The sequence below is a fragment of the Microplitis mediator genome, chromosome 1, assembly GCF_029852145.1.
Source record: "Microplitis mediator isolate UGA2020A chromosome 1, iyMicMedi2.1, whole genome shotgun sequence".
NCBI classification, from domain to species: Eukaryota; Metazoa; Arthropoda; class Insecta; order Hymenoptera; family Braconidae; genus Microplitis; species Microplitis mediator.
In genome coordinates this window covers 13,995,201-14,022,691 of record NC_079969.1, presented here as the reverse complement: position 1 = coordinate 14,022,691, position 27,491 = coordinate 13,995,201, and the positions used below count along the sequence as shown (strand labels likewise).

Genomic DNA, 27,491 nt, shown 5'->3' with positions numbered 1-27,491 from the left:
GCTAACTAACTTAACAAATCCATGTTATTTTAATTTTCTGTATTTCTAGTAAAAATTTTTGGTAGCTATATAAATAATAATGATAAATTATTAACTAAATATTTAATAAAATAAAGTTTTTATACCCCAATTCTCGGTTTTACTCATCCACGAGTCGACAGCTACTTTTAGTATACCTGCAAACTCTTGTAAAGATCTCAATGATTCAAGAACTTTATCAGCATTAATTAACTTATCAAACATTGTTTCATCAGACTCATTTTCTACCATCAAGGACAACGAAGTCAAGACTTTTGGTGTTGACTCAGTTTGGGTTTCAGCATCACGGGTCTGGACTGGCCAAATTTTCACCAACACCAATAGATTTTTGATGAAGACATTTCATTCCAAGCTTCACTAATCCAATTCACGACGTTATCTAAAGTGATACTTTTCAAATGTTCAGGAATAGAAGTTCCTTTTTTCGCAGCATCAACAAGAGATGCTACAAGTCGAGCTCTGTACCTTTTTTTCAATGTTTACAGAATTCCTTGGTCCATAGGCTGCGCGATAGATCTTATATTCGGTGGGAAATAATCTGTTTTAATGTCTCCAACACTTAACATTACGTGTGATTTACAATTGTCAACTAAAATAATAGCGTTCATCGGCAACTCTTTTTGACGCAAGAATATTTGAACTTTAGGCACGAACTCTGTCTCAAACCAATTCTGAAAAATAGCAGAGGTCATCCACGAGCTTTTGTAATAAGTATAAAAGACAGGTAATGTTCCAGCAGAACGACTTTTTAAAACCCTGGGTTTCGCAGAGCGCCCAATAATAAGTATAGGAATTTTAAGCGAACCATCTGCATTCGAACACGTCGCAAATATAACACGGCTCTTGTTTTTTTTGAAGCCAGACGCTCGTTATTCACTGCTTGATACAAATGTATAAGCTGGCAGGATTTTAGAATTAAGCATAGATTCATCAAAACTGAATACTTGGGCTTTTGTTCATTTATTTTTCTTAATAATATCTTGAAAACTATCTTTGAAGCTAATTGATGCAGGTTCATCAGCAGATAGTTTCTCCCCTTGGATCCGCAATAGTCGTACATTCTTACGCTCCTTCCAACCATCAAACCAGTGATAACTTGCTTTAAAATTTTTTATTCCTAAGCATTCAGCCAAAACTAAAGCTCGTGCTTTCAAGATAGGTCCAGATAAAGGAGCACCTCTAGCTCGTTGATTAAGAAACCAAGCGTACATCATGTCATCAAGTTCGCTAATCTCAGTTATTTTTTGTTTTTTTAACTTCTTACCATGGATATTTTTACAAATCTCTTTAATTTTTGTCGACTGTTTAATCTATTTATTCGACGTGCTTTTATCCAAATTGAATTGGACGCAGACATCATCTTTTGATTGTGTATTCAACAAATTAATAATCTTCAATTTTTCTTTGAACGAAAAACTACTTTTTTTAACTGCACTTTCTTCTTTTCTTTTGTTCTCTTGATTAGGCAATTCTAAATGATCATTCAAAGGATCATTAAATGTTCCTACTGAACAGTCTTTTATAGAGTTTGGAACTACTGCAGCCATATTTCACTGCAAAAAATATGAAAATTAATTATAAAAAGAAGGTTAAAAAAAACACAACACAGAAAAGGCTTAATTCTTAGTTTTTCTATTATCCAATAAAACGTTTCTTTTAGAATATTTTTCATTTAAGGCCAAAATTAATTTTTTTTTATCTATTATTATTATTTTTTTTTAATATTAATTTGTAAATTGAATGATTGATAGTTAGAGTGATAATACACATATGTCAACATATAGTTACTTAATTAATTAAAACTGTGGAGTTAAAAAGTTTTTTGACTGCATGACCACAATTTTACGTCACGTACATATTTATTTTAAGAAGTTAATAGAAAATATTGCTAAAATATGTAAACTAATGCCATCAAGTGTTTAAATAATTTTAAAGCTATGTATAAATACACCGGTAAAATTACATTAAAAAATGGGAAGAACTGCCGACCTTTATGAACAAACTTTATTTGATAATTATTGTAATAATTAATTAAATAAACTTACCATGAAACCATTGATGTTTCGTTAAAATTATTTTTTGTGCTGTATGTATAAACGCACCACAAAAACATTTGAAAACGTTAAGACGGCACAAAGAAATAAAGCAGGCTTACCCGGGACGTCGAGCGACAAAACTAATCACGCGGGAGTAGGGATGCTGAAATTCCACGAAAAATTTCTCCTGCGTCCCCTAGGCTAGACTTATGACGGGTACTCGACTGTATATATCTATCTACGCATATAGTATATATTTATATACGTATATAGATATAAGTCAATACCCTCGCAGATTTAAATCACGGTGGGAATACGGTGGGTTTGTTTCATTTTACCACTGTGATTACTCGGTGTATCCACCATGATTCCACGGTGGCTTTACCACCGTGTATACACGGAGTTTTCACTGTGATTACGCGGTGGATACAGCGTGAAACCACGGTGGTGAAATAGCACAAAGCCACCGTGGAATCATGGTGGATACACTGCGTAATCACAGTGGAAACACTGTGTATACCCGGTGGTGAAATGGAACAAACCCACCGTGTTACCACAGTGGATCCACGGTGTTTACACTTCCACGGTGTTTCCACCGTGATTCAAATCTGCGAGGGTAATAATGAATAATTTACTTGCAATATTATTACTAATTTTTCTAGTAAATTATAAAATTATCCATGCGTATTATTTAAGTCAAGCACGTGAATTCCTAATGGTAACCAACATTTACCGGTATCAACAGGTGATATACGACGAGGAAAATACAAGGTACTTGTTCAGAGATAAAATTTCGGCAAATCAAAGATCAAACCAACTGAATGGAATCAAAAATCACCCGGTGGAATTTAATTAATCATTCATATTTATTAATAACTTAATTTTTTAAATTATAATGAACGCACAACAAAAAGGTACTAACAACGACAGCATGTCTGCGCACAATGAGTATTCGTATCTCTCTGATTAGTTTTTCGGGTAACCACCTTCCGACCACCCATGGAGCGTGTCAATCGCCCCTAATTATTTAGCCCTGGGCCTTACTTTGATTAAATAAATCAATAATAAAAATTTTTTTTAACCCTGAATGATACGTTAATAAATATCTAATTATACGTAATATGTATTTATCCAAATTTTATATTTTTAACTCATGCAATTAATTAATTAATTAAATAATAATGATTTAATTCATTAAATCAGCCACGGTAGTGTTCAGGACAAATATATCGATTTTTCCCGTCCGGCGGTCAACGTTTCCAAAGCCTCAATACCCGGCTGAAATATTTAATTTAAAGATACAAATTATACATTGGGGCGTAATGCTTCGATGGATTATGTAGCCCAAATATCTTACAGTTATGAATATGTACTCAATAACTAATAAATATTAAATAAATCAAATCGTTACGTCACACATTTAAGCTGTTGACTACAATCATAATGGTGGTAATCATTAAAACGTTCCTCTAGGATTTCCAAAGTGTAATAGTCATTGGCGTAACTAGTAGGGTAAGTGATTCATAATGTGTTAGCGCGATGCGTTTAGCACGAGTCGCAGGTGCGCAGGCAAGAGCGAAGCGACATGTTGCACCCATAATTTTATTCAACTCATATGCGCTATTCACGTTTTATTAATCGCCTAAAAAGCGAAGTCTCAATAGCTGTTTAGTGACACGGTGAAAAAAAAAACATTCGGCATCACAATCTTGGCTACTCAATGAGTAGCAACAAGGAATGGTAATTACCCCATATTCAGTAAGAGCTCGAAAGATAATTGCGTTTATTTTCATTACGTCACAATGGCCGGGATAGTAGACATCTTTATTGCGTTTTGACAAATAATTTTTCACCAGTCGGTAAAGGGCCATTTAGGGTTCGCATTTTAGGCATGATAAAACGTGAATAGCACGCACGAGTGGAATAAATTTTTTTACATATAAAGCACACTGGCATAATGGTGACTTTTTATTATCTCAAGAAACTATTATTTAACAGAAAACTTCAAATCTCTAATAAAAGGAGTGACCGGGGGAATTATTACATCAGCTTCAGCTTCAATTTTATATATTCTAGATTGTAGAACAAACCAAGGATAATAAGAATTTTTCGCAAAGTCTATTTGCAAACTACAAAAACTTTTGAAAGTTTCATCAATAGCCACTTTTGTTGAATCCACTTGGTATTTTATGTCATTTATAATTACATAATGCTGTGAGATTGATGCTAATGACTCTCTAACTACGACTGGTAATGGTTGTTCAGATATCCCAGACTTTTGTAATTTATTTTTCGACATTTTAGTTTTGTCTCAAGTTAATCTTCATCCGGATTCAAATAAATTTATACATTGATTAATTAATCATGACAAACTTTTTTATAAAAATGGAATTAACAATACCTATTCATGTAAAAGAAATTCATTGAGAACGTCAATTTTTTTACAAGACAATTTTTTGACACTGGAGGGACAAGGTATAAGTAATGCTAATAAGCTAAAGATCATAAAACTTCTACAATCTATAGTGTAAATGTACACAGAAAAAAAGGATATCTTGGCGCAAGAAATTGTATCTTGCCACAAGAATATTTTTTGCAATTCTGAATGAAAACGAAAATTTTCTTGGTTCAAGAACAAAATTTTCTTAAATTTAGTCATCTTGGCATAAGATATTTTCTTATTTAGTCAATATAATATATGTTTCTTGAAATAAGAAATATTTTCTTAAAGTAAGAAAAGTAAATATTTCGCCCCGAAATATTATCAATTGTTCGAAGAGTAAAATATTCTTTCTTTAAGAATAATTAATTTTGAATCGAGATTATCTGTGAATCTAGTCAAGAATTAAAAGTACTTAACTCAATGATAAGGAATAAATCTCGGTTTAAGTATTTTGTTGTGTTGCGGCAAGTGAACGTAGACGTTTGAACCAACAAAACCCGCGCTCACGGCTCAACGCAAAAATTCTCTTGGGAAAGCTAACTGAACTATACTAAAGTGCTAGTAGTGTAGACTCTACATTGTACAGTGTGCTTACTAGATAGGAGTAAAGTTAACGAACGCTCAGGAAATGATCGGATAACATAACTGGTAAAGCTCTCGCGTGATGCCAAATCGGTCTGGGTTCGATTCCTACCATGAGCAAACCATTTATTTTTTCTCAGGTCAATTAGCAATAGAATTGAGATGTTTGTTATCCGTGTTAACAAGTACGGCAGAACGTAATAAAAATGGAAGATAATAACATCGAACTAGGCGATTCATTGTATAAATTTATATAAGTGTAAAAAAAATGATAGATATAATTTATAGTCTTAGTTAAATAAATAAGCGTACTTGATTGAGGTAATATAAAGTTTTCTACTTCGAGAATGTCGGTTGAAGGATTGAAAATAATAGAATCTAGAAGTTCCTGCAGAAATGTTGAAATCATTAGAAATTTCAGTTGTGACGAAACAACAAAATATTTGGGGATTAATTAATGCGGGGAAAAATTTCATTTACAATATATTTGTTATTGTTCTACTTCATAAACTATTGAAGGTTGCTAGATTAGGGATAACGATAGCAGCAATTCGATGGCAAGGGGTAACAAGCAAATCGGCACGACTGCTTAAGTCCTTCCAGCGAGTATTTTGTCGACAGTTTTTTCTTTACTCTTCTAAAACTAGTCTAATACCACAGCGTTACTATGCATTAATATTATAAGCAGAAAGGTCCAGACGGTGACTTACTTGCGGACCGGACTTTATACGAGACCATTTGAGGCATGACCATACTTATTCCCGGTATATCCACTCATGCCATAAATTAAAGGAACAGAAAATTTTAGAAATTTTTTAGTGATTTTTTCAAGGCTGTGACTTCGTGAAAAATAATCATATCGAAAAACAAGATAAGCATTTTACAGCTTGAAATCTCTAGTTACGATGCATTTTCATCAAATTTTGTTTAGACCTTCAGCCATTGCGGAAACATGAGAAATACCGCGAGATAAAAATTTTCTAAATGTTGTCCTTTCTTTGAGAGAGCCCACAGGCTGTAAAAAATTTTTTTCAGCTAAACCTAGCACAGGACGGTTAGCAAATTTAATCAGCTTTAATTTGCATTTTTTTGTTTGAGATTCATACGATAACTTGTCGCTGAGATATCAGCTTTCAAACGAAAAATGATCCTTTTGGGTTTGAACATCGATATTTCAAGTACTGATGATTATACAGTAAATTTTAGGGGTGGCGTTAAAAACTTAAATAAATTGCCTACAAGACCCTTTCATCACTTTTTTAAAAAAATTTTTTTTATTTTTAACATCCATTAGAAGTAAGTACAAAAACATGATTTTTTTTGGTTTTTTAGTAAATCAACCGCTACTTTACAAATATTAATGAAAAAAAAAATGTTGCCAGGGACTTTTTTAGGTTAAAGTACCCCTAATAACCCTGCAAATTTTCAAATTGATCCATCGAGCCGTTTTTCGGGGTGGATTAATCAAAGTTTTGCAAAACAATTAAAGGAACAAGTTTTGTTCCTTTAATTGTGTAATCATAATCAAAATGAAAAATTGATTTTTTTCGCCTTTTCTTAAATTTTCGAGTTCGTTACTCAGCAAATGCAAGAAAAAGAAAAAAAAATTTTTCAAAAAAATGTCAAAAAAAAAATTTGATCACAAAAAAACACGTTGAAAGTTTTTTTTTTCTTTGATTTTTTTTGACATTTTTTGGAAATTTTTTTTTTTTTGTCATTTCCTTGCATTTGCTGAGTTACCAACGCAAAAATTTGAGAATAGTAAAAAAAAAAAATTTTTTTCATTTTGATTATGATTACACAATTAAAGGAACAAAACTTGCTCCTTTAATTGTTTAGCTAAACTTTGATCGATGATCCCCAAAAAACGGTTCGATAGATCAATTTAAAAATTTACAGGGGTCTTGGGGGTACATTAAGCTAAAAAAGTCCCTGGCAACATTATTTTTTTTATCGATATTTGCAGAGTAGCGGTTGATTTACTAAAAAACCAAAAAAAGTCATTTTTTTGTACTTACTTCTGATGGATGTTGAAAATAAAAAAAATTTTTTTTTCCAAAAAAAGATGACAGGGTCTTATAGGGAATTTATTCCAGTTTTCACCGCCGCCCTTTAACTTTCTGTGCGATTATTGGTACCTGAAATATCGATGATCAAAGCCTAAAGGATCATTTTCTGTTTGAAGGCTGATATCTCTGCGACAAATCGTCCTACGAGGTTAAAAAAAAAAACAAATTGAAGCTGAATAAATTTGCTAAACGAACTATGCATTCGTTTAGTTGAAAGAATTTTTTCGCGGTCCGTGGGCTCTTCGGAAAAAAAAAAAAAGTTAGAAATTTTTTGTCTCGCGGTATTTCTCATATTTGCGCAATAACCGGAGCTTTTAAAAAATTTTGAAAAAAATGCACCTTAACTAGAGATTTCAAGCTGTAAAATGTTTTTTTTTAAAGCTCGATACGATCATTTTTCACCAAGTTACAGCCTTCCAAAAATCACTAAAAAATTTATAAAATTTTTCTGCTCCTTCAATTTTTTGCATTAGTGTAGTATTGCTAATTTCACGATACATATTGTTATGACAACGATCTACCTCTAGCAATACTTTAGATGGCTTCGATAACCACAGTCTTTTTTCAGTGTAGAATATACGAGTACGTTACGTCATCAAGTTTAGTCCGTGGGCATTTCCATCCACCTGTTAATAGCTAGATTCGTTAAAATCTGATTAAAACCATCAAAGATTTTATTTTTAATTTTCTCTTCCTAAGAAAATAAAAAAAATTGTAATAAGCTACTTAGTAAAAGTAGAATAATAGTCAATTAGCAGAATCAGTAATTATTGTAATAGATATATACTCTAAGACCAGACTTAATTATTCACCGAATTGCAGAATTGTATGTTTTTTAGGGCAAAGATCTACCTGCAAAAGATTTATCTGGTACATCTGATCCTTATGTAAGGGTTACTCTGCTACCTGACAAAAAGCACAGGCTTGAGACGAAGATAAAACGACGAACTTTAAATCCTCGATGGAATGAAACTCTTTACTTCGAAGGTACGTATTCATGTTATAAAATTAATTTTAAATTTGTCGTATCGCAAAGATATGGACTTGTTTTTATGATTTTGATAAAAAAATCACTCCGTACTCACCTCTAAATTCTGTCAGATCTTAGATTTCTCCGATATAAAAAAATTAATTCTACGGCTGAGTTACTCATACAATAAACTTTGTATCCAGTCAAAAAATTTCTTATACTAGTGACCACATTCTCTAAAGAGAATGAAAAGTTGTAAGTCACTATCCAGTTAAGAGACTCAGAATAATATCATTAATACTTGTGCAAGTTCAGGATAATAGAGTTATTTACATTGAGGTCACTTCTGAGTGAAGCTAATCCTAAAAGCATTTAATCATTACAAGAAATAAAAACATTACGTCTAATAGAAAAAAAATATCCACAGCCGAAGATTTTTTCAAATTTGATCCTTCAAAAACAATTGAAGTTTCTGTTTCATGTAGAAAACTTCAGTTTAATCAGAAGGTTTTCTCTCTTTCATAAATTTTCTATAATTTAAAACACAGCAAAAGTCGATAGACGTCTAACTAAAAAACGAGGGTGTTGATTTTATGTACATAAGCAAATGGTTAAAGCGCAAAATATATATTATTAAAGATATAAGATGATTTGTTAAAAAAGTTCCTTTCACTTATCAACAGTTTGTCTATCAAATAGCGAGACATTAAAGGAAGCATCTTGTGCTTCAATAAATACTGCTTACTAACTTTAACACAATTATATATGGAAATAATCAACTGAAGTTTATTCACACTTTGAGTAGATTTCCTAGAAAATGTCAGACGCTAGGCAGATCGCAAAAATGTCAGGCATTTAAGATTACTTTTGGAATGATCAATTGAAATGGGAAAGAGAATGAAATATCGTATATTAAACAAAAAAACTAAATTGATCTGTATCATGAACGATAAAATGAAATACAAAAAAAAACCCAATTCGCCAGAACTCGGCTTAAAACTTGGTATAAACGCAAGGTTATCTGAAAAAAGGAATACTTAGTCGATCATACGATCCGAATCCTATTCAACATCAATAGTGTTTACAAAAATCGGTCCCGATAGGTAACTAGTAACTCTTGAAAGATATTAACAATAATGCACAAATACAATGGTCGCAGAAATTAAAGGAAACAAAAACTATTGTATATTATTTAGCGATTTGCAATATCCCGTAACTCGGAGGAAAATGGTCGTACAGCAAAAATTAAAACAAGAAATCGGTAGTTTTAAGTTTCTAGTTTTCTGACCTGGACTTTAAATTTTTTTCGAGAACAGCCCCGGAGTAATCTTAAGAAGACCACGGCAAAAAAAATTTTCCAAATTTTTGCTCGTCTTAAAAAAGGTCTATGGGCTTCATTAATTATTTTCAATAATCTAACCTTACGACTATTTTAGGCGATTTTATGCCCTTTAATTTGGCGCCGTTAAAAAGTCTCCACGACGATTTGGCACGGAGTTATAATTGATCAAAACAAAAAAGTCCATTTTGACTTTGACAATCAATAACTTGGGACAGATTGGTCGTAGAAGGAATGGAAGTAGGGCTTCGATAATAACCAAACATACTCTTAAAGACACAAGAAGTGGCTTTTAATGGAAAAAATTTTTTTGAAGCGACAATGTTGATTTAAAAAAAAAGGTGAAAATTCGCATATTTAGGGATATTTGGAAATCTTGGTATAACTTTGGATATAATGAATTAACGAAGGATTCCGTCGCTTCTTTTTCAAACCTCGAAGTTTCCCTAAATATTTCAAAAATTTCAAAGCGCTGCGATTTTTCGTTTTTAGTGTTCCGAAGCTTTGGATTTACCGTTTTCGCCAAAAATCGCATAATGAGCGATTCTTCAGTTTTCAATCATTTCTTCAATTTCAAAAAGTTTTTTTCAGCGACAACTTTTATTTCTTCAATCAAAAACGTTAATTATTAGATAAAATTTAGAAAAACTTTATTTTTTCAAAGAAATTGAATTTTTTTGAATAAACTAAAATGATTCAAAATAAATTTCATATTTCTATACCCTGATCAAAGTATACTATCTTTTAGTTATTGTAAGTAATTAATTATTGGCAGGGAGTCTAGTATATGGTGGGGACAACTGAATCGATCGCAGCACTCGATGTGGGCACAATTTTGTTAAATCATGCTCTTGTGGAAAATAAACATGTGAATATTAAGTTTATAAATAGTTTATAATAGTTATTGTGTCATTAATGTTTGCCTCTACTCATCGTTTAAAGTTAAAACAATTTTTTTAATTTACTGATTCAAATCCGGTTTGGATAATGATTTTTATGATTGCCTAAAAATAATTTTTTAAAAAAACATTATAAGTTAATACTTTCTTAGTTACGGTTCATAAGCAAATTATCATGAATTAAAATAAAATTATTTACTAGAATTTTGTTAAAAAACGCAATTTACTATTCTACTATTTTTTAAATTTTTAGTATTGTACATGGAAAGAAATTTTCGTTAAAAATTACCGTTGAATTCACTGTAATCGTGGGACATAATGCAGCGCTTTTATTTATTACCATTTTCAAATTAAAAATTACGGAAAAATTTATTTATTTTGAGGTTAGACTTCATAACATTTACAGTAGACTCGAATAAAATTTGTTAAAAAAAAAATAAAAATTATCTCACTTACCGACAAATGATTAGGTCGTGCCATTCGTCCCACGATTACAGTGAATTTAACGGTAATTTTTAAAGAAATTTTCCACGGTCCGTGGGCTCTCCGAAAAAAAAAAAGAATTTAGAAATTTTTTGTCTCGTGGTGTGTCTCATGTTTGCGCAATAGCCGGAGCTCTCAAAAAATTTCGATAAAAATGCACCGAAACTAAAGATTTCAAGCTATAATATGCTTTTTTCAAATTTCGATACGCTCATTTTTCACAAAGTTACAGCCATCCAAAAATCATTAGGAAATTTATAAAATTTTTCTGTTCCTTCAATTTTTTGCGTTGGTGTACATCACATAATATTGTACTTTGGTAACACCGACTTGCACTATCATACAATTATCACACGCAATGAATTAAGTAATTTGAATTAGTAAAAATAATTCATATTAACGCACTTCAATTGTTCATAAAAAAAAAAATCGGTTGTTCACGCGGTTCAGTTTTCGCGCCGGTGGTTCGACTTGTTAACTTGTTCACAAAAGGCGGTTATTGTTTACAGAAGGCGTTTTATTGTTTAGTTGGAATCAACTTAATGCCAGTTAATTTAATTACTTGATCAAAATTCGGGATTGTTCTAAAAAGTCGTAAATCCAAGTTTTTCAAGACGTAAATCGAAATTGTTCTTTTCGTTGGAGTCAAATTTTTCAAAATACGAAACGTGACTGTTCTGTACGACGTCTCAGTCGGATCTCTTGTTTCAGTCTATACGACGGGTCGATCAGTGATGCCGAAAGGTGGGATTTTTTTACTCCTTTCGTGCAACCTACGTAAGCAGCACACAATGAAAGCTATCCATGTCTGTGTGGTCAGGATGGCAAAACGAGCCGAGCATAACCAAACTCGGCTGCCTTAACGGAGAAAAATGTACTCGGCTTTGTGGCACACTAAAGCGCACACACATATGCTACTCGTGTACGGGAAGTAACACTTAAAAGAGATCTATCAGTAAAAGGTACACATTGTTCGCGGGGCACATGCCAACGTACGCGCCCGGGGTCGAGTTTTTTTGCCCACGGTGGGCGAGCAACAGGAGTAGAAACAGTAGAAGGGCTCGGTACGCGAAACGAAATCCAACCCCTCACAATTCTGACAACAACAGAAAGAGAAGGAGGAGAAAGAGGCTTTAGCGTGGATGTTCTTTGAGTCTTGCAGGTAAACTTGCGAAACGATAAGGCGGGAACACTGGAGACAGGTGCCTTGTGGGAGGAGGAACGTATTGATGTCCTTCTTCTGCAAGAGCCATACGCAGCTGCTAGTAACAAATGTTTTAGTATACCTGATTTTGGAGGTAATGTACGAATTGCTGCTACAACTGGGGAGAGGCCATTTGCGGCCATTTAACTAACTGATCCAAAGTATAAAATGATACAAATTTCGCAACTAAGCACCGCGCACTGCGTATGCGCTTAAATTGTGGGTCCAGGCATTTCTCTCTATGTGGTATCGTCATATTCCCAGTGTCGCGACGAAATAGAAATTCACATCACGCAACTAGAAAAGGTAGCTCAGGCACTAAGGGAAAATAAGGTTTTATTCGGAATGGACGTGAACGCTAGGTCTATTAGATAGGGCCCAGAACAAACGAGAAGGAAGAGAAACTGGAGGATTTTATAGACGATTATGGGTTGGAGATTTTAAATATAAAGAGGGAGGGCCCAACTTATGCTTCGACATCAGGGGAATCATACATAGATGTCACCTTAGCCACCCTAAAACTTGCACGGTACGTACGAGACTGGTCCATTAAACGCGAGTGGGTGCAAAGTACTGACCACTATGCGATCGATATCAGCCTACGAATTCCAAGAGATTGGGAGGGTCTCGATGGGGCAGATCCCAAGCGGTTCAACCTAGCGTTGGCTAACTGGAAGAAATTCCGTGAGAAACTACCAAAACTCGCAAGAGTGAACCTTGAGGGCCTAGTGCTGGAAACGGTCGAGGACGTGGAAAAATATACCGATGCACTTACTAAAACCATCATAGAGTCATGCGAATTTGCTATCCCGTGAAAGAAGGCGCACGTAAAATCATATCCGTGGCGGACCAGATAATTGACCAAAGAAAAGCCAGTAGTCTACAAAGCTAGACGGGGATATCAAAGGTAGGTGGACGAAGGTAAAAGGACAGAACTTAAAGAGACGTACTTAGGACTTTGTAAAACATACTCAAAACACGTTGAAAGACAGCAAGAAAACAACTGGCGAGAGTTTGTCACGTAGAACAGTAACAAGGAGCACTGGGGCATTGTTTACAAACTCCAGGCAGACAAACACCGAGTTAACAGAGTGCTAACTACACTCCGGCGTGATGGACGATCCACAGAAAGCTTCAAGGACACAGCTAGCTGCTTTCTCCACACACACATTGTAGACGACAAACCGGAGGTAGAAACAGAGGAGCAGAAGGTAACCCGGGAGAATTCAGAGATGCCACCAGACACCACGGACGCCAACGTATTCACCCCGCGCGAACTATACAAAATTTTAAGGATCCTTAAAAATAAAAAAGCACCCGGACCAGATATAACAGGGCTATGCTGCTACTCTGGTCGTCCTTACTAAGGGCGTTACTGGATGTAATAACGGCCTCCCAGAGCCGGATCTTAGATCATCAGGGTCGATGTGAAATTGATTTGTAAGAGAAAGAAGAGGAAGGATAATTTACAGTTAATTAATTTATTTCACAATTAACAATTTTAATCTTTATTTATTCAACCTTGACAATATTTATTTAAACCTTCATTTTATAAACCTTATAACCTTTTATTACCTTATTAAACCTTATTACCTATAAACTTTATTACCTAATGTCAACTACCTTTGACTATCTTAAAACAATAATTAATAAACTCTTAATTAAGGTCGATATGTTTGTTTTTGGTAATCGGGGAGGTATTTAAAAGATTATTTAAATCGAGACTCACCACCACAGTCTTAGCTGGGGATGAGATCTCCAGTCAACAATTTGGCTTCATGGCCAAAAGGTCGACTAAAAATGCAATCGTTGAGATGCGCCGCTTGCTAGATTCGACAACAGAGAATCTGGCAAACGGACTTCTCTTTGATACTTCTGGCGTCTTCGACAACATGTGGTGGCCGCGAGTACTCGAGGGTTTAAAGAAACGGGAATGCTCCAAAAATGTTTACAAGGTAGTACAGAGTTACTTTGAGGATAGGACAGTCGCACTGTCTTGGGGATTCGGGAAGGATAAGAAAAAGCCAACAAGGGGATGTCCACAGGGATCAGTTTTAGGGCCATTATTTTGGAACATTATGTACGATGATTTGCTTAAGGAATTAGAATTAACAGAATACGGGAGTAAATTTGTAGCCTATGCTGACGACCTCTTTGTCATCATAGAAGGAACTTCACGCGCGGACATTGAAAGGAAAGCACAAGGGACGGTAGACTCGATACCGGAATGGTGTCGTTCCGCGAAACTTACGCTGTTGGAGTCCAAGACCGAGGCGATACTCCTCAAGAGAGAGTACACCCGACGCGGTCCACGCAAGGACAAAGGTCCGTGGCCCTACGAAGCGAAAAGACAGACAAAGCCCAAATATGATTCAAAGCTAATAAAAATTGTAATAGGTAAAACGAAAATAGCATTTAAGAAGAGCGTTAGATACTTAGGGGTACACTTCGACCAGGACCTCAAACCAACAACACACATATAGACAAGGCCTGATAGTTATAGGATTAGATATAGGTTAGGTCTGATAGTTTCGCCGGAAAAGTAAGAAAATCTCAAAATTTAATATGAATTCGACTTCAATCTCAAATAACTTTTGAACTAATAGATTCCTCAAAAAATGATAAGAATCTTTTTCAACTTCCCGCTAAGAAAATCGACGACTTTTGAAAAATTGGGAAGTTATTGTTTTCGGCCCGATTTAAGAAAATCGAGATTTCATCAGATGTCGACGTTTAGAGGTCCTAGGAAGCTATTCTGACTATTTTCAGAATGATGTTCGAATGTATGTATGTATGTATGTGTGTGTATGTGTGTGTGTATGTATGTATGTATGTGTGTGTAAACTCTCTGTAACTTTTTAACTAATGAATCGATTTGGATGGTTGAGGTAGCAATCGAAAGAGCTGGTTGGCCATCAACTTTTCTCGAAATTTCACATCATTTGATCAAGAAGACTCGAAAATATTGGCGAACTACGGAAAAAAATTTTTTTTTTTGGTTTTTTATTGATTCCTCAGAAGCGACTTGATTGATCGACTTCAAAATCTAATCAGCTCTAGAACTTAATAAAACGCGTCGACTGCCGCCCTAGCCATCGCAATCGGATAACTCGTTCGAGAGTTATCGTGGGAGAAAGAAATGATAAAAAATGGTTTTTTGCGAATATCTTTGAAACGACTCAACCGAACAACTCAAAAATTTGATCAGCTCTAGAACTCAACCATCAAAATCAGTTCATTCGTTCGTGAGATAATGTGGGAAAAAGAAGTGCTAAAAAACGTTTTTTTTTTTCGAAAACAATGGGGTACAAAAGTATTTTCGAGCTCGAAGAGCCCGAAAATGTATTCACAACAAAGTTTTCGAGCTCAAAGAGCTCGAAAACAGCGGAAAGTTTTGGGTCTGGCCGCAGGGTCAACCGATAGACAGATTTTATGTAGAGCATTCAATTCCCTAGTAAAAAATTGGTCTATCGGTTAACCCCGCGGGGTTCCATGATTCTTGATCCCCACGACAAAAAATTCCCGACAATTAATCCTAAATAGCCGGAGGTGTTGAATAAAACGATAAACCACCAAATATTAAAAGAAAAACAAAAAAATTTTTGTTTGCAAATAGTATTTTGAAATGTAAAGTAAGAATTGTCTAAACACAGATCTAAGCCTTTAAAAAAATGTGTTTTCGGTAATTTAGTATGTTTTGATATTCTATCTCAGTTTTTTTTTAAATTGCTTTAACTAGTTTAAATGGTAAGTTTGTAAATAATGAGACTACGTCTAGGGATCTTAGAATGTAATCTGAAGGAATGTTGTTAAGTTTGTCTATTTCTTTTTTAAATTCAAAACTATCTTTATCATCAGAAGGTTGTTTTTTTCTTGTTTGACTTAAAATGTTGGTGTACCATTTGTTTAGATTGTATATCGAAAAGTTTACAGATGAAATGATAATTCGAAAAGGCATGTTGGGTTTATGAATTTTAGGTAATGCATATGCTTTTGGTAAAGTACCGTTGTGTGTGATTAGAAAATTTTTTTATCTTTGTGAATGTGTCCTAGTCTAAGCCAAGTATTTCAATCAAGGTATAATCGGGGTTTTTGTGTATGTTTGCTCGGTAATAGGCCAACGCAAACGCGGGTAATAGTGTTGCGCCCTTTTATCATGGTTTTTGTGTGTTCCCTGAACAGAAAATCTCATAAAATCCGATAGATTCTCATAAATTCCCATAGAGATTTTATAAGATTGAATGAGTTCTATGAGAAGTGCTATAGTTAAGTATAGGGCCTTATACATACTGCTATGAGAATCTATCGGATTTTTTAAGCAGGGTTTATTCGACATTAGACCAACATATACGCTTGTTACCGTGTTGTGCCCTTAAATAATTTTTTTTTTTATTTAAATTTTCGAAAACTATAACGAATTCGAAAGATATGTTATGTCCTGGGAGGTTACTAGGATCGGAGCTGACGCCACCTCCTGGACAATGGGCAGTTCGTTGTCACGCGGGACCAATTTTGAATTTGAAAACAATGATAAATTTATTGTTGACTATGATGATGATGGTTATTATTTAATGAGATAATGAAATTATGGATAAGGATAGATGTAATTGATAAAATAACTTTTATCTGAAGACTGCGTTTTATTATAAAGTGTAGATAAGATTTGATCAGTAATAACAGTTGTGCTCGTCAATAGTTCTCGGAGAGAAGTGAAGTTACATCAGACGGCAGAGAGATCCCTGACTCTCCACTCTTCGCCTTCTCCCACCATTCTCATACTCACACACATACTTATGCAATATATGTACTTATACATATCAACGTTCTTTACTAGTTATATACTTATACATTTATACTTTCTACTAATACACGTACGAGATATGAGTTTACACATCTACGTTCTTTATTTATCCGTTCTATGATTGTACTTATTACTTATATTATTTATATTCCATTTTCCTGTACTTAAATATAATCTTTTAGTTAATTATTCTATATTTAATTATTTAATACGATTGACATTATTATTTATCATGAAACACCATTATAATTATTCTAATGCTATATTTCTATATTTCTATTAATTTATTTATTATACGAGTCACTCTTTATTTAATATGTATATATATTAACAATAATAGTTGAGTTCTTGTGATATGGTTTTCATTTATAAGTAACATATATTTATTAAATATATCTTTTTCTTATTTGTTTATAGAGTATGCATTTGTTTATAACCATATTTACTGTTAACTATAGAACAAGGGCCTATTCATGATTTTTATGCGTGTGTTTTGTTTAGGTTTTAAGTATCGGGTAACAGGAAACGTTCCAAGACCACTCAAACTGTATTTATATTTCTCTGAATACAAAATAAAGATTTATTTATCTATTTATTTAAAGTTTCTTATAATAAAAATATATAATTTAATAAGTATGTGCCACGACGATTTATTATTTAAACTATTGACTAAATATTGATAAGACGCGATAAGTGTTGTAAGATATTAATATATAATTTCAAATGAAATTTAAATGCGCGCCTATTTCTGGATCTCAAGTTCACTAATTAATTAACAGGTGGAGGCACCTGAGGCCACTGAGGACATAACACCTCCCCCGTTAATGAAAATTCGACATATCGTTTGTCGAATTTTTGTTTCGTTTGTATATGCGTGTATAATGATATATAACGATAGCTAATGACTAATTCAGAATGAAATGTAAATTTTGCAAGAAAATTATCGACAAATGATTCTATTACTGGTTGTTAAATCGTAGTCGCACATTTACAATTCAAAAATAATAATTTTTCATGACTTAGACCAACAATAGGTATTAACTCAGGTTATACATAATATTTACGTTTAGCCGTAGTACATGTAAGTATAGTTTTACATAGATACTTAGAAGTTTATCTGTTATATACACTTATAATGTACTTTTCTCTGTCCCCTTTTGTGTGCAAGACTACGTTTTTCTCAATTTGTTGTGGTTTTTAAATACGGTGTTTATATGTTAGCAAAATTTAAATCAAGGCTATGAAGTATTGTACGAATCACCAAGGTAATATATTTTTTTAGAGTCCTTTGACGAAATTTTATGAAAATTTTATTCAAGTTATACTCAGATATACTTATTAATTATGTTATATTATTCCAGATATGCTAATTTCAATTCGTTTGTATGAACAACTTTGGTACGTGATGTGGTGAATTGGGTAGCTACGTTTCATTATTCCAGGTTTCGGTAAATTTATAAAGACTTGTATAGTTAGGATCAAGTTCGTTGGTTTTCGCGTCATTTACAAAAAATACCCAATCTTCTCTGGAAAACCTATTAGGTTTTACCCGACGGTCGTCCTATTCTCTTGATTTGAATTTAGCTCTGTCTAGACTTTCAGCAACTTTTAATTGTGTTTCTTGACTTATAATCGGCAGACTAAAAATGGGCAATATTGTCTCCCTCTGTCAATATTCCATCCCCAGTCTCCGAATATACAACAAGTAAGGTTGATTTTCTGATTCTTTTCGTCAGCTGTTCAGGGTTTTCAGGGCTTTTGTCAGGTTCATCGCCTGAGGAATAAAGGTCGTCATTTAAAATCGGTTCGGGAAAAGTGTCATTGTCATTGAAAGGATTGGCAGGAAGGTTGGTTTTAACCGGATATAAGAAAACTAGATATTTATGACTGCAAACATTTGTTGCTGATTCCAGATTATGTAAGTATAAACTAGTATCACTTCTTTTAGATAACTTTAATGTTAGTACTTAAGCATGCATTTTTATAATGTCTCTTTCATTTTTCATACATTTCAGGCGAGGACGTCCTCTCTGGCATCTCATGCATGGGGGACTCAAACCCCCACACGACATCCGAGCTCGGTACAACAACTGCTGGGTGGTCCAACCACCCAAAGGGACAGGGCTGATAAGCCCCTCTGAAGAGGGATGCCACATTCTTATCCAACAACTCGTCTCCCTGGGAAGAGAGTACTGTCCTCGTTCGAGGCTCGCTTTCCGCCTCAACGTCAGGTCGGCGAGTCGTCGGGAAGGCATCTCTATCCTTCAGATATTTGGACAACGTGCTAAGGGTAGCCATAAACTTGCTGTTTACGCCACTATATTTGGAGGGGGTTGTCCAACAACCCCTGGGAGTCGATGCCATAATTTCTTTCACATTCTCTTTTTTTTTTATCTCTTTTTTTTTTTTTATCATTCATGCCATTACTCAACCTACTATTTCCTATGAGTTTATCCTCAAGAAGTGGTTTCCCAAACTTTGTGTTCTCACTCAATAATACATTAATTAATTTTATGTCAACGGGGTTTCAAGAGAGCGCATCAGCATTAGCGTTCAATCGCCCTTCCCTATTAATGACTTCATATTCATATTTCCGTATTTCAGCAACCAATGTAGGAGTTGGGATATAGGATTTTTAATTCTATGAGCTCACACTAATGATTTATGATCTGTGACTTTCAGGAGTTCAGAGGTAGAGTGGTAGGAAGGTCCTTTCTAATGTCTTTTTGGCTGAGAATTGCACCGAGAGTATAGAAGGAAGTGTTTGTTGTCGCGATGAAAGGTTTTAAAAGTGGGGAGCTGGAGAATCAATTAATATCGGCTTATAATTAATATCGACTCCAGAATCTATCACGAATTAGAATTTCTCTAAATTAAGTAGTTCATCGCTAGTAATAGTTATACACGGTGGAGTAATATGCTTTGTTGTTGTGAGTCTTATGGAAGCGTCATTTTCAGTAAGTTGTTGTTCCATTTGGTCTTCTGTATGGGCTGTATCGTCAGTTTGTTGGTCGTTGTATGCATTGAAATTTTGGTTTGATGTTGTGTTATTTTGTCTAACCCAAGTAAATCTATTTCTACAGACTTGCGCGAGATGGCCAGGCTTAGAACATATTGAGCAAATTACCCTCATGGAGTTATTACAGTCTTTTTTGTAATGTCCTCGTCCTCCACAAGAAAACAAATAATCGAATTATGGTCAAGTCGTCTCAAATTGCCATTGTTATGTGTCTGAGTTACCCGTACGGTAGCTTGATGGTTTTTAGTTGATGATTCCTGCGGCGGTCTATTATTGTTATAGTTCCTTTTATCTCCATAATGATTGCTCGAAATTCTTATATGATTTTGGGAACTACCGATGGAATATTGGTCAGGGTAAGGATTATTACTACAATGGGAATGTATTTTAAAAAGTGAATTTCTTTGTTCCAACTCTTTTTCTAGTTCTACGGCAAGATCTACTGCTCGCGACAGAGTAAGAGGTTTTTGACTAGCAACCCACAATCCTAACTCTCCTCTAAGACCCCGTATGAAACTATCTCGAGCTCCTTCTTGTGTACTAGCTAATAACCCGGTTCGTATTTCACCCGAATGCTTATCAATAATTACTTCTGACGTTCCTTGAACGATTTCGTTGATTCTAGTAACGTAATCTACGATAGTTTCACCATCCTTTTGACAAATATTAGAAAGTAATGACTGCCATTGAGATAGAGTTCTACTCGGCGCTAAAGCTCTTTTAAGGTTCCCCAAAACCCCTTCAAATGTTAATCCCAATTGATTCGAAATATATTTACTGGCTTTGCCCTGTACACGAGATTTTATCAACTGAGTTAAATACAATTTACCAGATGGATGTATTAGATTCACGGTTTGCTTACAAAGTTCGATAAAATTATTGACCGGCATATTTTCTCCATTGAATACGGGTATAAGGTTTATAGCATCTTTGATACTCAAAAATTGAGACTTATCTGTATGAATTAAATTATTAGTAGCATAATTATGTTCATTGTTTCCGTTACGCGTAAATGTTGTTTCAATTGTTACGCGATTTGGGTCATGAACAGGGGTTGCCACGTTGTTAAGGATTGTAGAAGAGGAGGTAGAAGAAAAATCGTCATTAGTAGTGTTCAGAATGTCGATAGAACCAATCACCACGTCAGTGCTCGCGTCCAAAATACGTTCGTCTGGAGTCACTAAATTAGACATTTTCGCCTCAAATTATATTAATATTTCTATAGTCTAGATTCTATCTGGTTACAAGTTTAATATATTAAGGAAATCCTATATCAAATTACAGTTGAACTTTAAATTATAATTATAAAGTTTATGGAATTGTGAACAATACAAAATAGTATAATGTGTTCTTATTTCGACGCAACCTTATCTCTAATAGCAATTTTCAAACTAACAAAAAACTAACAATCACTGAATTTCATATGTAAATAGTTACAGGATTTCCTTAAAAAAAAATGACTTTAGTTTTGATATAAAATAATACTTCCTAAAACGACTTACAGATTGCAGAATTTATACAAATAAAATACCTTAAAAATAATCACTTTCCCTTTTCACTCGCGAAATTGCCCTTTTTAATATCGCACTACACAATTTCACTTCACTAATATCTTCTGTCAGCACGGAGTTTCCTCGTAGATGACCCTTCGCAGTTGGATTGACCCTCTGGAAGCAGGAGATCGCCGATGAATTTACTGGAACGCCGGAACAGATGCAGAAGATACGCTCGATGATGCTTTTGAATTTCAAAACGTTGATGGACCAATCAGGTTTTTGCAGAACGCTGTTGAGTCTACAGATTCGCGTTGATCCCAGTTGATGTGACTATCCCACCGCTGTCACCAGTTGTTATGTCCTGGGAGGTTACTAGGATCGGAGCTGACGCCACCTCCTGGACAATGGGCAGTTCGTTGTCACGCGGGACCAATTTTGAATTTGAAAACAATGATAAATTTATTGTTGACTATGATGATGATGGTTATTATTTAATGAGATAATGAAATTATGGATAAGGATAGATGTAATTGATAAAATAACTTTTATCTGAAGACTGCGTTTTATTATAAAGTGTAGATAAGATTTGATCAGTAATAACAGTTGTGCTCGTCAATAGTTCTCGGAGAGAAGTGAAGTTACATCAGACGGCAGAGAGATCCCTGACTCTCCACTCTTCGCCTTCTCCCACCATTCTCATACTCACACACATACTTATGCAATATATGTACTTATACATATCAACGTTCTTTACTAGTTATATACTTATACATTTATACTTTCTACTAATACACGTACGAGATATGAGTTTACACATCTACGTTCTTTATTTATCCGTTCTATGATTTTACTTATTACTTATATTATTTATATTCCATTTTCCTGTACTTAAATATAATCTTTTAGTTAATTATTCTATATTTAATTATTTAATACGATTGACATTATTATTTATCATGAAACACCATTATAATTATTCTAATGCTATATTTCTATATTTCTATTAATTTATTTATTATACGAGTCACTCTTTATTTAATATGTATATATATTAACAATAATAGTTGAGTTCTTGTGATATGGTTTTCATTTATAAGTAACATATATTTATTAAATATATCTTTTTCTTATTTGTTTATAGAGTATGCATTTGTTTATAACCATATTTACTGTTAACTATAGAACAAGGGCCTATTCATGATTTTTATGCGTGTGTTTTGTTTAGGTTTTAAGTATCGGGTAACAGGAAACGTTCTAAGACCACTCAAACTGTATTTATATTTCTCTGAATACAAAATAAAGATATATTTATCTATTTATTTAAAGTTTCTTATAATAAAAATATATAATTTAATAAGTATGTGCCACGACGATTTATTATTTAAACTATTGACTAAATATTGATAAGACGCGATAAGTGTTGTAAGATATTAATATATAATTTCAAATGAAATTTAAATGCGCGCCTATTTCTGGATCTCAAGTTCACTAATTAATTAACAGGTGGAGGCACCTGAGGCCACTGAGGACATAACAGATAACTTGTCGGGGTTTTTTTGTCATAGGGATATTTTGTCGGGGACATTTTGTCCAGGGATATTTTTTTTTGGGATATTTTGTTGGGGATATTTTGTCGGGGATATTTTGTCAGGGATATTTTGTCGGAGGATCAAGACGCCTGATACCCCCCGCGGGGCAGCCCCAAAACTTCCCGCTGTTTTCGAGCTCTTCGAGCTCGAAAACATTATTGTAAACACATTTTTGAGCTCTTCGAGCTCGATAATACTTTTGTATGCCATTGTTTAAAAAAAACCATTTTTAGCATTTCTTTCTCCGACGATATCTTACGAACGAATGCACCGATTTTAATGGTTGAGGCGGAAATCGACATGTTTTATCAAGTTCTACAGTTGATCATTTATTGAAATTGATTTATCGAGTCGTTTTTGAGAAATTTCAAAAAAACCAAAAAAAAAAAATTTTTTTAATTCTTTCGTCAACGGTTTCTCTTGAACGAATAAACCGATTTTGATGGTTGAGGTGGCATTCGACGCGGCTTATAAAGTTTCAGAGCTGATTAGATTTTGAAATCAATCCATCGAGCAAAATAAAAGTTATCCAAATAAAACATTTTTGAAAAAATTTCATTTTTGGAATATCTCTGAACGAGCCCTATCGATCAGGCTCAATTTCTCATAGCTTCAAGATATTAACAAGCCGCGTCGAATGACACCTCAAAGATCAAAATTGGTTCATCCGATCAAGAGATGAATATTGACATATGTACGTACACACATACATACACTCGGACATCATCGTGAAATTAGTCAGGATAGCCTCCTAGAACCTCAAAACGTCAAAATCTGATAGAAATTTGGTTTTTGCAAATCGGGGTGAAACCAATAACTTCCAAAATTTTAGAAAATTTTTCATTTTTTTAGCGGGAAGTTAAAAATGCCTGCCAATTACTCCTATGACGCATCGTTAGCTACTTATAAAAATCAGAAGACGTAAAAGAAATTTTTCCCATGATATTCTTATGGAAAACAGACAAGTGCAATGCGGACAATGTTAATATCAATATTTAGAGCTCTAATTGTCACTGGCGTCTTTTTTTATCTAAACGAAACTTTTGAACCAGTTTGGATGAAAAAAAAAATTTGTTTGTTTTGTGAATTACTCTAATATATATATATTTATATATATATATATTTATATATATATATATTTATATATATATATATATATATATATATATATATATATATATATATATATATATATATCTATTGAGGTGCTTCATGTCGGAGCCAGATTTTTTTTTTCGAGTGCATGTGGAAAAAACCATAGTTCAACTCAAAAAAAAATTTTCGCGCAAGAAAAAAAATTCTATGTCGATTACAGACCTAGCTCAATGTGAAATTCGATTTTCCCATTTAAATAACATGGGAAACATTTTTAACTTCCCGCTGAGAAAATCGAGGATTTCCAAAAAATTCGGGAAGTTATTGGTTTCTCCCCGATTTTCAAAAACCGGGTTTTCATCATCTGTCGGCATTCGAAGGTGCTAGGATGCTATTCTGACATTTTCAGAGCGATGTGTGTGTGTGTGTGTGTGTGTGTGTGTGTGTAGATGTAAACCTCTCATATCTTTTTGATGAATGAACCGACTTAGATGGTTCTTGCGGCATTCGAAAGATATTTTCTGAACTTTTCTGAGATTTTCAAAAAAAATTTTAGACCATTTAGTCAAATAAACTCTGAAATATTTAAAAAATACGAAAAAAAAAAATTTTTTATTTGTTTTTTTTGGATATTGTGAAAAATGTTGGATCGATTAATTCCAAAATCTAATCAGCTCTAGAACTCGATAAAAGCTTTCGATTGCCACCAAGAACGTCTCAATCAAATAATCCCTTCAAAAGATATCGTCGACGAAAGAAACAGTAGAAAACGGTTTTTTTGCAAATATCGTTAAAACGACTAAACCAATCATTCCCAAAATTTTATCAGCTCTAGACCTTAATAAAACACGTCGATTGCCACCCCAATCGTCTTAATCGGTCAATTCGTTTACGAGATATCGTTGATTAAAAAATAGGTGAAAATCGTTTTTTTTCAGATATCTACAGAAAAATTGGATCATTCGATTTTAAAATTTATTCAGCTCTAGAACTTAATAAAACGCGTCGATTGCCGCCTCAAGCATCAAAATCGGTTAATTCGTTAAGCAAGATATCGTGGAAGAAAGAAATGCTGAAAAATATTTTTTTAGAAAACAACGGCATACAAAAGTATTTTTGAGCTCGAAGAGTTCGAAAACAGCGGGAAGTTTTGGGGCTGGCCCGCAGGGTAAGACGATAGACCGATTTTTTTTTAGCTTTAAGTATTTTTAACCTCATTAACAAATCAATAGATCAAATAGACTGAATCATAGTTTCGTAGGAAATTTAACGCTCTACAAGAAAGGTCTCTTATTATTTTTTGATAAATACATCTGTTTCAAAGTTATTTGAACTCGAAGTAAAGTTGGAGACCTTTTTACTTTTCCGGTGAAACTATCAGACTTATCAAAAAATTCCATGAGGTCTTTTTTGTTGACAATTTTATTTTCTACAAATTTTATCCAGTAAAGTTTTTTTAAATCCCGCATCGTTTTCTAGTTATTTTCATTTCAATGTCGAGCTCTTGAAATCGAACTGAATCACTTTTTTCAGAGCTTGAAATTAAAACGAAAATAACTAGAAACCAATGCGGAATTTGAAAAAACTTTACTGATAATAATTTGTAGACAATGGAATTGGAAACAAAAAATACCCTACAACATTCTGTGATAAGTCTGATAGTTTCACCGGAAAAGTAAAAAGGTCTCCAACTTTACTTCGAGCTCTAATAACTTTGAAACAGATGGATGTATCGAAAAATGATAAGAAACCTTTTTTGTAGAGCGTTCAATCTCCTACAAAAATATGTATTAGTCTATTTGATCTATTGATTTGTTAACGAGGTTTAAAATACTTAAAGCTAAAAAAAAAATTTTTCGCTAGTATTTAACTGGGAAAATCGAATTTTTCAATGAGCTAGGTCTGTAATTAACATAGAATTTTTTTTCTTACGCGAAAAATTTTTTTTTTGTGTTGAACTATGATTTGAACTATGATTTTTTCGACATGCACTCAAAAAAAAAAAATGTTGCAACGAAATGACGCACCCTAATATATATATATTGTAACATGAGAAAAAATTCGACATCGACCCGAGGTTTGAAATTATTTAAATAAAATAAATAGTTATCCGGTGAGCCAATCTGGTGACACCTATAAGCAAAAATTTCGACTTCGACCGTGCAAGCGATCCAACGCGTGGATTGTCACGATAGATCCGGGATAGACGCCGTACTGAACGGCCACGTTTTTTTCTATTTGAACAATTCGACTCTGAACAATTCTCGATTCCGACGTATGAACGATTTTAATTACGGCATGTAAGATCAATCCGAGTTTGATCAACGAAGAATAACTCGCGACAATTAAGTACGACCGACAATAACCGAGTTTCTGAACAAGTACACAAGCCGAAGCATCGGCGCGAATCTGAACAAAGTGTACGAGTGCAATAATCCATAAATAAGTGCAGTGCGTACGTACTAATAATAAATTAAATAATTAATTACGCGTAATAATGATTTGATTGTGTAATTTAACGCGTTACCGAAATAAAATATTATTTTATATTTTATTTTATTTCGTTCGAGCAATTCTAAGAACTACGGATTATCTGTGTCTCATTCGCAACAGCAGTCTTGTCACCTCACCGTGTAAGAATACTCTGACGTCACTCGTCAAGTATTTCTTTAATACTTCCGCTGTATGTGTGTCTCCGGACAATAAAATTATATTATTTTAATTTCGTAAACCGACTGTGTTTCTCCGAGCAGTGAACTAATTGTGTTTTAGATCAACTACGATTAATTTTTGATAATTTTGTTTATATCGAGTCAAGCCGACAACGGCATTTATATTTTTTTGTAACCGATAACTTTATTTGTGATACCGATCAATTTATTATTCTGTGTTCAATATACGATTAATTATTTTTGTTTAATTCTGATCCATTATTTATCGTAATCTTAAGTGCCTGACCTTTCCCCGATCCACCACCCTGAGCCGATTTTGATAATTGTTTATTTGGTGATTATTACATCACCTGGCGCCCAACTAATAATTTTGAACAAGGTTGCCAAAAATCGTAATTGTATTCGGACTTCACTCCGGTAGATCCCCGGTGGTGAAAAACCCGTTACAATATATATATATTTAGTGGTTGAGGTGATAATATAAATTATCAAAACCAACTAATTAATTTAAACAAATGTTTTATTTAAATAAACGGAAATAACACAGTGATTGTAAGTATGCAGTAAAGTAAGAAGCCTGGATGCGTGTGTACAATCCCACGGTCTATTACTAATTGTCTTCACCAATGTGGTAGAGATGGATAAATGAAATAATCGATGTTCGACGGAAACTGTCGAATTTTATCGATCGCATCACACAGTAGCAACGCTACAGAACTCTCTTTATTTTTTTTTTTTTTAAATTTAATTCACGA

The 27,491-nt window shown here is 33.7% G+C and overlaps 1 protein-coding gene across 2 annotated transcripts in view; it reads left to right on the top strand.

The window, feature by feature from the left end:
* The window catches only part of LOC130677904 (synaptotagmin-7), a 1,016,663-nt gene that overhangs the window by 720,214 nt on the left and 268,958 nt on the right, over nt 1-27,491 (top strand). For both annotated transcript variants that reach the window (XM_057484877.1, XM_057484884.1), the window contains exon 9: nt 8,009-8,156. In XM_057484877.1, coding sequence (XP_057340860.1) covers nt 8,009-8,156 — 148 coding nt within the window. The remainder of the gene's footprint in view (nt 1-8,008; nt 8,157-27,491) is intronic.